General features: G+C 52.3%; 1 protein-coding gene and 1 long non-coding RNA gene across 3 annotated transcripts; one reads left to right on the top strand and one right to left on the bottom strand.

Annotated features, from left to right (window-relative positions):
• The first annotated feature begins 336 nt into the window (after positions 1-336).
• NRN1 (neuritin 1) lies at positions 337-9039 on the top strand. Of its 2 annotated transcripts, XM_036921299.2 has the most exons (3): positions 337-598; positions 4543-4687; positions 7856-9039. In XM_036921299.2, the coding sequence occupies exons 1-3, from the start codon at positions 544-546 to the stop codon at positions 8082-8084; spliced, it is 429 nt and encodes a 142-aa protein (XP_036777194.1). In that variant the 5' UTR covers positions 337-543; the 3' UTR covers positions 8085-9039. The 2 variants fall into 2 exon arrangements, with proteins under 2 accessions (XP_036777194.1, XP_057350194.1); XM_057494211.1 differs by lacking the exon at positions 337-598 and having other exon boundaries at positions 4196-4687.
• On the bottom strand, positions 3943-7372 carry LOC130681350 (uncharacterized). The gene is made up of 3 exons (XR_008994452.1): positions 7137-7372; positions 4400-4652; positions 3943-4163 (listed from the first exon to the last, which is right to left on the bottom strand). It is a non-coding gene; the product is annotated as an uncharacterized LOC130681350 (long non-coding RNA).
• Positions 9040-10855: the final 1816 nt, after the last annotated feature.

The raw sequence follows: 10855 nt of genomic DNA on the forward strand, positions 1-10855 counted from the left end.
GGACTCCCCAGCTCCATGCGGGGAGGGGAGAGGGAGCCCGTGTTCCACTCAGGGAGGGGCGGGGTTGGGGGGCCCCGGGAACAACGAAGAGGCGGGGGTGGCCGCCGGGATGGGGAAGCGGCCACTCCCGGGAGGCGAGAATTTGTTCGGATGGCACATTAATTGAAGATATTTGATCAATTCCAGCTTCTGATGACTATAAATGGCGATTCTCTACCAAGGTGTCTTTACTTAAAATGTAAAAAAAAACGTTCCGTGTCATCCCCCACGTCAGGCCTGCTCGTGGGCGTGCGGCTGTACTTCCCCCGCCCCCTCCTGATGGAGTGAACCATTCCCAGCTCTTCCCCCTCTCCCTCAGCCTCTCTCTTTCTCTCTCTCTCTTCCTTGCTCCCTCTCTTTCTCTCCTCCCTCTGCCTTCCCCGTGCATAAAGTCTCCGTCGCTCCTGGAACTTGTTGGCAATGCCTATTTTTCAGTTTTCCCCCGCTTTCTCTAAACTAACTATTTAAAGGTCTGCGGTCGCAAATGGTTTGACTAAACGTAGGATGGGACTTAAGTTGAACGGCAGATATATTTCACTGATCCTCGCGGTGCAAATAGGTAAGTGTTGGTCCGGCTCGCGGCAGGCAGCGGACAGCAGCCGCCAGATCCCTGGGGTCCCACAGGGACTGACTGGCCCGCGGGCTGCCCAGGGGTGCAGAGAAGCCTCCAAACCCCAAGGGCGGAGGCTTCGGCTTCTAGGGATTCGCGGGTCCCGGGCTGGTTTTCCTTTAAAAAGAGACTCCAAATGTTTGACAAGAAATGTGTGCGGTCGGCAGTTTTCAGGAGGGGTTTTTACCCCCATTTATCCAAAGCGCACGTCCATTTTTGTTTCCCTCTCTCAGGTTAGACCAGGTTTGGTGCGCTCTGGGGTAATGCACTGGCCCCTGCGATACTGCAAGGTATTATTTTGAAGGGTCGAAAGGTGAATGCAGGTACAAAATGGCTAGGCAGCTAGAATTGGAAAGTTTATGTGCAGAAAGCAAAGATATTCCGGGGCTCAGACTGCTGCATTTAGAAGTTTGTCATTCTCCCGCTTCCCCTACCCCCACATCCCAGCTGCAGCGTTTGCACTGGGCACCGCAGACCCAGCTGGGGGGCATATTGAGAATTGTAGGAAACCCCAGAGTATATATTTTATATGCTTAGCATTAAGGAGGTTGGATTCAGTCAAATTTACATATAGGCATCTGCGTTTTATATACAGGAAAGGGTTAAGAAGTGTTTGCAATATGTCATGGGTGTTTGTTGTTTTTGTTTGGGGTTATGACAGATTTATTTAGTTCCCATTTTATGTTAAGGAATGTGAGTACTAGTTACACTGTTGTGGGGTTTTGAAAGTTAACATTTTTCCATCCAGAATGAAGAAGACGTTATGGAAGGGAGCACTAGAAAATCCCTTTCTCTGATGGGAGTCAGAGCATTAGTTAAGGTGGCCTAAAAGTGAAAGTGAAGCAGATTATTAATAGAATGGACAAGAGAAAAAATAGATATTCTTCAAAGGGATTTTCTGGAGACCAGGGAATTGTTGCCTTCTATCATTTCAGGCTGTAGCATTCTTTGCAGACAAATCCTTGCAGTATTGGGGAGGGGGTGCTTTAGGGAATTGATTTGGGGCAAGGAATGAAATGCATAACATTTTTCTTCATGAGAAATGTGGAGAAACGGGGTTTGGAGTTATTAATACATTAAAATGGATTCTTTGCAGTGAGTTTTTGTATGCATTTGACATGATTTTGAATATCTGATGGTTTTTGCATGAACATTATAGGGATTTTAGAGTGTGTGGATGCGAGAGGTTGGCGTTTTCCTTGAATTCTAAGAAATTACTTGATGTTTTGAATCTGTTTTAAATCTTTGACAGTGCAAAGAACTGCAATAAATAAACAATTCTAATTGGAATAAATCCCTTAAATGTTTGAAATAAGTAAATGTGGCATTTTGCAATTATCCTGCAAATTTGTAGAGAGCAGGAGACAGCATATTTTTTATATAGGGATTTTAATCACAGGTTTGTGGCTGTTTTTCTGGTGGGAAATAACCTTGCTTTGGAGGAGTTTAAAGATAGCAATTTGCATGCGGAATACGCTTGGAACACATTAACCTCGGCCTGAAAATGACCATTCGTTGGCTGTAGAAATGCAATTGAGCATATTTGTTCCCGAATGTCTGCCCTTTCCCGCACTAGAACCTCGATCTTTAATTCATGGCTGGGAGCTGTCCCAAATCACTGACATTTGGCAGCAAAAGTGGGGGTTGGGGAGGGACAGGAAGGTGGAGAGGGTGGTGAACGCAAATGAAGACACGGTAGGAGGGAATGTGGATGAATGAGAGATCGAACAAATGAATGAACGGGTGGAAATGGCACAAGACTGGACACTAGAGAGGTCAGAGAATAAACCTGGGTCGTCCAGCAGAGCATCGTCTGAAGCCGGGTTCAGAAAGGACAGCGAGTGTCGTGCGGGCTGCGACTTGCCTAATTGCGTGAGCCTGCAAAATATGTCCCGCACGCAAGCTCCCAGCCTCCCAGAGCGAACTAGAGACCAAGCAATTATATCTGCAAAAAACAGAAAAATTCACTTTTTATTTTACACACGCACACACTCACACATGCGCGGTGTAGAGGGTCTTCTCCAGCTCGCCAGGAAAGATAACGTGACAGTAGCAATTCCCGCCCCCGGCGAGCCCCAGTTCCCTTTAAAAACTGTCAGCGCATCTTGGGGGCTGCTTTTTCGCCACCGAGTTTTAGGGGTGGAGGTAAGGGATAAGGAGAGAGGGGGAGCAAGGGGAAGAGAGGATGGACTGTATTTTATATCGTTTCTGCGTTACAAAGCTGCATTTGTGGCAGGCATTATAGAGAAGGAAGTGTAGGACTCATTTCATTGTGACCACGTTCTATCAGAACAAAGATTTGTTTATTCGTTTCTTCCATCTCAGTTTTCTATTTGATTTTGCAATCTCAAGGGCTTTTAGTATTTCGCGTAGCGGGAACCGACAGATTCCTGCAGGTTTATGTATCTGCTGAGCTGAGGTCGAAGTTAAACTTAGTCCCTTCCCCAGCGCTTCCCGTTCCGGATTAGAAAGCCCAAGGCCCGCCTCGCTCTTCCGGCAGCAAGTTGCAAACGGAGCGTTTACGGCGGCTGCTGCAGGTTCGGTCACCTTCCCCCTGATCTGCGTCTGGACCAGCGGCTGGGGATGGGGTGGTGTAAGGTCCTTCCCAAAGACATTCACACACAAGCTGTGGTGGCCAGAACACTGCCCAGGAAAGGGCCGATCCCAGGGTCCTGGGCACTAGAGGCCGATATCGATTGAGAATTTTCTCCCCATCTCTCTTTCCCCCTCTCCCCAACAGTGCAGATCTGCGCTTCTTGCGCACCCTCCTGGCACCCGGGGTTCTTTTGGCCTCTGGCCATCTAACGTTTAACCGGGTTCGTTGGTTTTGAGGTGAAGAGAAATGGCCACCAAGTCCGGGATCCGCGGGATTTGACTGACCTGAGGCCAAGAGCGAGGACCTCGGTACGGCCTGAGTCATCTCCTCCTCCACGTCCACGTCTTGCCACTGCCCCAGTTTCTGTCCTGATCCCTAGTCTTAAGGGACCCGGGAGCTAGAGGCCAAGAGCCACGGCATAAGAGGAAAGGTCCCACCCCGCTGCTGGCGGGAGTGGTGGCCGATTTGGCGAGGCGGTGGGGCTCTAAGGATGTGTGGGGAGCTAAACCACGAGCTTGGGTTCACGATTTGGCCTCCGCGGAGATAACCAGGGTCACCCGCGCAGTCACCCCCGCCCAGTCTGGGACGCAGAATATGCTCTTTCTCCAGTGGAGCGGGGAGGGTAAACTTGTAGGGATCTCAATGCACTCTCCGCGGCAGGCAATCGGTTTTATAATGAAACAATCCATTCCGTAGCTGCTGGTGGCTTCCAGAGACTTTATTAATTTATTTATTCAGCAGTGTTTGCTGAGCGCCCACCAAGGAGCCCGAGACCTTCTCGCACCACTTGGGGTCAGGTGCAGCGGTTGGGCTTAGTGCTGGGCCGCCTCTGAACCCTGTCCTCGCGCCGGCACTCTGCTGTCAAGATCCCCTCTATCACCTCGCAAATGGGAGGTCGCACTGTGAAAGCCCGGCCGCCTTGCCGGGGAAGTGTTAGGAAACCAAGGAGCGGGGGAGGAGAAAGAAATAAAAGAGTGAGGGAGGTGGGATAAGGAGGCGTTGGAAACAGAAAAAGATACCGAAATCATTGGAGGGAGCTGCGGGAAAGGGATGGCTCCCCTTCCCGCACCCACCCGCGCTCGCACACGGACAGTCTGCGGAAGACAACTAGTCGGGTGCAGGGCAGTCATCCTTGGGCCACATCTTCCATTCACCTTTAACACTGGCGCTCCCGGAGGCTGGGCACTAGTGGACACCGCGCACTTGGGGCAGAGCTGCGCCGCATTCTGGCGGGCGGGCCGTGGGGCTGCCGGGCGGGGTCGCCGCGCTGCTGACCGGTGTCCCCTCCTCCCCGCAGCGTACCTGGTGCAGGCCGTGAGAGCAGCGGGCAAGTGCGATGCGGTCTTTAAGGGCTTTTCGGACTGTTTGCTCAAATTGGGCGACAGCATGGCCAATTACCCGCAGGGCCTGGACGACAAGACGAACATCAAGACCGTGTGCACGTAAGTGTCTCCTCTGGCCTGCGTGGTTTCTGCTCTGGGGGGCGCTGCTGAAATCGGAGAGCGCTGTGCCTCTCTGCCTGCGCTCTGCACTCAGAGCCAGCAAGACTGTGCACATTCTCGCCTTCTGGTTCCCCACCGCCAGGCCTTGGCCCGGGTCTGCACTGCCCGAGGGAACCGTATGGACTGAGATGGGTGGAGGAGGATCCTTCTGTGTGGGCCCAGTCGTAGCACTCCGCAGCCTCACCCACACGCACGGAGGCACGCGCATTCAATGCTGTGGAACCCCAAGCAAGGGGCAGGGAGAGCTGTTTCCAGTTCCCCACTCAGCTTTGAGGCAGTCTTCAGCATTCTTCCCTTCTGTGTGAATGGGCGACCTGCCTAGTACTCCCCAAAGAACAACTGGTTTTGGTTTGAGGAGTCTTTTAGGTAATACTAGGTTTGCCTAAAAGGAAAGTCACTGGCCTATTTTGTCCCTATGCCCTGATAAAACTCCCCTTCAGTACACACCAATAAAGTAAGAGTGTAGACTAGGGAACCCGGATCCCTCTTTGCTCTTTCGAGGAGAAAGACTGAAGGAGTATTCTGCTTTGTACAATGACTGTCCAAGAGGAGCATGTCTGGGCATCTGATGACCATCTCTGCTGAGTATATAGCTGATTGCAAGGTTTAGAGTAGCCACCCTCCTTACCCCTCCACCCCACTTTCTTCCCACATCTACACACTCTGCCCAGACTAGGACAGCTGTGGGCCCAAGGAGAGCCTGGAAGTTCATGGCCAGGCCCACTGGCATTTCTCTAGAGCTTGTCTGGAAGGTGCTGCTCTGGCTGGTAAATGAGATAACTTAGAACCCTACTGTGGTGGACCTGTGACTTTTCAGCTGCGGCAGACCTTAGAAATACTCCCATCCTCTGCAACACACACACACACACACACACACACACACACACACACACACACACACACTCTCTCTCTCTCTCTCTCTCTCTCTCTCTTTCATTTTTCAAAAATAGCTGTAAAACAACCCTCCACACACACACATAATATCCCCACAGGTTGGAGTGACCATTTATACTATCCTCTTTTATACTGTGAAGTTCTTCCTTTCTCCCTAAATCCTGGGGTTAGGGGGGTGTTTATTTGAATTCTGAGTAATTAAACGGGTCAGTTTTGCTGCACACTTTCTTTCCTAAATACCCTGGTGCCCACCAGGAGGCACAGCAGCTAAGCTGGTACCTTCCTATCAGAAAAGGGACACAAGGCTGGGTCTGGGATGCATACCACCTACGCATTCCAAATGTCTGATAATACGTAAGAACGATTCTATAAAGTTAGGCAGAAGGTTAAATAGAGATCAGATCCTCCATCATTTGCTGGAACTTCGTTATTCCAAGCTATTTTAATTTTTTAGCATGACTTTGGTCCTGGAAAAGGAATATGACAGGAGCCCCTCAGAGGTCCAAGGCCACACTGGTCCAGGCTCCTCCTCCCTTGGTGGCGTGGTTGCTCAACACCCTACTGTAGCACACCTCCTCTCAGTCCCTCAGGTATGTCTGTCCTCTTCCACCATGTCCCTCTTCTAGGGGCACAAAAAAAGGAAAGAGTCAGACTTCCTTTGGGATGTGCAGTTATGCAGGGAGCTTTCCCTGCACCTCTTGCTTTCTCTAAATCTTGCTATTCGTTAAAAATTGAGGAACCTGGAAGCCCTGTGACCCAGTCCTCACAAACTAGAGACTCGCAGAGGTTTTCAGAAAACAGCCAGAGCTCAAGGCTATCCAAAAGCATTTGTAACTTTACTATTAGTTAGATGATGGGGTGGAAGTGGAAACAAGGATATATTAAACATGTTGCCTGCCTTCAACGTGCTTACAGTTAAGGCTAGCCAGCATAAGGGAGAGATAGGAGAAAACACAACCAAACTGCGTGGATGGCGGTCGTCAGTGACCTGGCACTACGGTCCCAGATGATGTGGGAGCCAGCGCATTGTTACACAGACGCAGGATCGACCCAGCACAGAAAGGAGACAGCGCCCCAGGGATCGATCACGGGTTGGAATTATATTTAGTCTCTGGGATCTATTTTGGGTTGTCAGAATAAAGGGGGGGCAGTAAAAAAAGGGCAGGTTGGATGAAGGTTGTGGGGGCGGGGCTAGGATCTGAGCCCTGGAGGGAGGAAGTGGCTGAGGAAGGCGCCGGGCTCGGGAAGAGAGGGAAAGGGCGGACGAGGAGCAGGGGTCCCTCGGGGGGCACCGCGCCAGCCCCAGGTCCCGGCCCGGGGGGGCTGGGCACTATACCCCAAAGGCCATGGGGGCGAGGCCTTACAGGGTCCAAGCGCAGGAAGATGACCGGAGGGGGAGGAGAGGAGGGCCCAAGCGCGTAAAGCCGGGCGCACTGGGGTTTGCAAAGCAGGAGGCTACAAAGCTGGCCCCTGGCGCTGGGGCGCTGACACTCACCGACCCCGGGGAGGGGAGAGGCAGGCAGGAGTCTCCGGACCGAATCTGAGCCGGGGGACTGTGGGCAGAGAGGAAGGCGAGGGTCCACGGAGGCCCGAAGCAAGTGAGCAGGAGGAAGAGGGAAGTGCGGTGCTGCCCAGAGGAAAACCGAGGGAGGGAAAAGGAAGAAGGAGGAACGGGAAAATAAGAAATCGGGAAACAATAGGAAGGGAGAAGGGGAATGAGGCGAGAGTACGGCTGCGAGGAGGGCGGGGGTGGGGTGGGGGTGGGGAAGACAGAAGGGGCGAGGGGGAGGAGAAAATGAGAGGCCAGGAGGGGAGGGCAGTGCTCCGAGCAAGGAACCCATCTTGCAAGTTAAGAGGCTTTAATGGGCGGCAGCTTGCAAGGCTTACCACTGTTTTCCTAGCTTTCCCCGAGGAGGACGAGCAATCTGTGTGCGCAGGCCGAGGTGCCAGCGCGGCGCAGCTAGTGCGGCCCGGCTCCCGGCGGCGGGGAAGGGAATCCAGGAACGGAAGGGGGCGGCTCCTCCCGTGGGACAGAGGCTTCCAGGGCTGGCGGGGATCCAGCGAGGGCAGGGGCGGTGGCGTGGAGGTAGGGAGGGGGCGCGGGCCGGAAAGGTTTGCAAGGCCGCGAGCGGGGAGTCGCAGGGGCTCAGGCCCGGGGTCCTCCCCGCACCCAAAATGAACCTGCTTCTTCTGTTTTGTTCTGTTCCTCGCCAGATACTGGGAGGATTTCCACAGCTGCACGGTCACAGCCCTTACGGATTGCCAGGAAGGGGCGAAAGATATGTGGGATAAACTGAGAAAAGAATCCAAAAACCTCAACATCCAAGGCAGCTTATTCGAACTCTGCGGCAGCGGCAACGGGGCGGCGGGGGCCTTGCTCCCGGCGCTCCCTCTGCTCCTGGTGTCTCTCTCGGCAGCTTTAGCGACTTGGCTTTCCTTCTGAGCGCGGGGCCGGCTCCCCCCGCGCGCCCACCCACACTCACTCCATGCTCCCGGAAATCGAGAGGAAGATCCATTCGTTCTTTGGGGACGTTGTGATTCTCTGTGATGCTGAAAACACTCATATAGGATTGTGGGAAATCCTGGGTCTCGTTTTGATTTCGTTTGATTTCTTGTGTTTTATTTGCCAAATGTTACCGATCAGTGAACAAGCAAGCACAGCCAAAATCGGACCTCAGCTCTAGTCCGTCTTCACACACACAAAAGAAAACGGCAAACCCACTCCCATTTTTTTAAATTTTATTTTTTGGCACAAGAATCTCAGGAACGGCCCTGGGCCGCCTACTATATTAATCATGTTAATACATGACAAATGATGGGCTCCTCCTAATAGGAAAGAGAGGAGAGGAGAAGGCCAGGGGAATGAATTCAAGGGAGATGTCCATGAGGGAAGCATATAGTGAATAATTCACGCTCACGTCTTTCTTCCACAGTACCTTGTTTTGATCATTTCCACTGCACATTTCTCCTCGAGAAAAGTGAAAGCACAGATTGTCGGCTTTGCGTTTTAGGGACAGGAGGGAGAGAGGGAAAGGATTGAGGAAACCGCGGGTGTATATAGGTAAAGGCTGCAGGAAGAAATGTTGAAAAAGTCACTGAGAAGTTAAGCTTTACCTGCTGTTGTCGATGCATCTTTCCAAGTCCACTGCCTTTATTTTCCCTCTTGTTTTAGCTGTTACGCATACAGTAATACCTGAATATCCAACGGTATAGATCACAAGGGGGGGATGTAAAATGTTAATCTAAAATATAGTTAAAAAAAAGATTTTGACATAAAAGAGCCTTGATTTTAAAAAAGAGAGAGATGTACTTTAAAACGTTTATTATAAATTAAATTCAGCAAAAAAAGATTTGCTACAAAGTATAGAGAAGTATAAAATAAAAGTTATTGTTTGAAATAGGGGTGTCGTTTGCTTCCTGCCCCAAGCCTGCCTTCTTGGATGAGTTCCCAGGGTTACCGGAAGGGTCTCATAATACCAAGTGCCAAAATCACCTGTTCACCCAAGCCACTTGATAACCTACCCTCGTCACCTAGGACACTTTTGCCATATCCCCGAAATTCTATTTACTTAAAGAAGAGAAAGCGGAAGTTAATAGTTAAATAAAGAAGTTTACAAAGCAGATATCTCTTCTAGGTGAAGTTTGGGGGAATTGGGCTTGGGCACAGTTGAGAAGACGCACGCAGACGCAATGCCAGCAGGTTGCTGTGTCCCCCGCGCCAGGCGGGTCAGAACCCTAACCACGACTCGCTTTTCCTCTGCGGTGGCCATAGGCAGCACGCGAAGGAACCGCCATTAAGGCTGTAGCAGAGGGACCTAGAGGCTGTGGTCGCTGGCAGGGATCAGGTGAATCCTTTCATAATTAATAAGACGGCCCAGCTGAAATGGCGAGGAGACGCGGCCCTATTGATCTGGCAGTGGAGCTGCTTCCACCTCGCCTATTTATAGGTCCGCATGGCCTTACGGAGGAGTAAACATTGGAGAGTAAACACACGCAGAGAAGACAGGGTACAGGACTGCAGAACTGGGCAGGCTGGGAGGGGGAGAGCCCAGCGCCCATCTCTGCGTTCCGTGAAATGGAGATCTGATTTCTTGGAGAAGGTGAGGGAGGAAGAGAGCCGCTGGGCCCCCGGGGTGGGTGTGGAGGGAGGCGGAGGAGGCTGCTGCCGATTCCCGAGCCTTAGATCCACCCGGCGCAGCCTGGAGGGTGCGCGAGGGCTCTGAAATGCAATGTGTAAACAATAGCTAGAGTAACAGTTCATAAATCAAACCCAGTAGGTCTCAGCCCAATCTGCATTCCCCCCACGGATTGAATTCCAGCAACACATGCGTCCCTGCGCCTCGAGCGCTGGAAGCTGCTGGGATTCTCAATGACAGCATAGATTACCACGGCCGGTTCACGCACGCGCCGCGCCTGCCACTCCCGGGAATAGTTTCCCCGCCACCCCCTCCCCAGCTCCCTCCTCCGCGGATCCCCTATTCTCCGGTAAAACCCACGGAGACCTTGCTGCTAGCGCCAGAGGGGACCCGCACCAGGGAACGCGAGTTGTTTAGGAAAATCGAGTTTGGTTTTGATCTTTTCGCTTCAGTGGTTATTTTCGGTCTAAGTATAAATAGGATGATTCTAACCCGAGCTCAATTCCTAGAATTCAGATTTAAGTGTTTGAGCCTATTTTAAATACGAATCCATTTAATGAGGGGGAAGAGAGCAAGGAGACGAAGGAGGGTCTTCTCCCGTCCCTTTTGCCTTCGTAGCTCACCGCCTCCTATCGGTATATTTCCCTCGGCAAACTGGGGGCGAACTAGTGCGCATAACTGGGCCCCTCACTGGCCAAAAGAAAATACACGCTTCTTTCTCCCCGAGCCTTGAGGGGAGGGAGACCCTCTCAACTCACCGAAGGCGCCCCTCCCCTCGCAGCCTGAGCAGGGCTCCTAGAAATCAGTCTCCCGCCAGGAAGGAGGCAAGGCCGAGGGAGTGAGCAGAGGATACCGGTGTGGGGAGGGATTGGGAGCGCGGGCGGGCTCCTAGGCTCTCCCAGCAGGGTTCCTCGGAAGGAACTCTGTCCTCCTGCTGTGGCTCTAAGTGCCTCCCAGGTGGGGCCGCCCTAGAAGGAAGGCGACCCCCGGCCGCGTCTTCCACGCCTCCACTCTGGGCAGCCCCACATCTCTCTGGGGAGCCTCGGGTGCTGCGTCTGGGGCTCTTTCGCCCTTTCCT

The sequence above is a fragment of the Manis pentadactyla genome, chromosome 16, assembly GCF_030020395.1.
Source record: "Manis pentadactyla isolate mManPen7 chromosome 16, mManPen7.hap1, whole genome shotgun sequence".
Taxonomy (NCBI): domain Eukaryota; kingdom Metazoa; phylum Chordata; class Mammalia; order Pholidota; family Manidae; genus Manis; species Manis pentadactyla.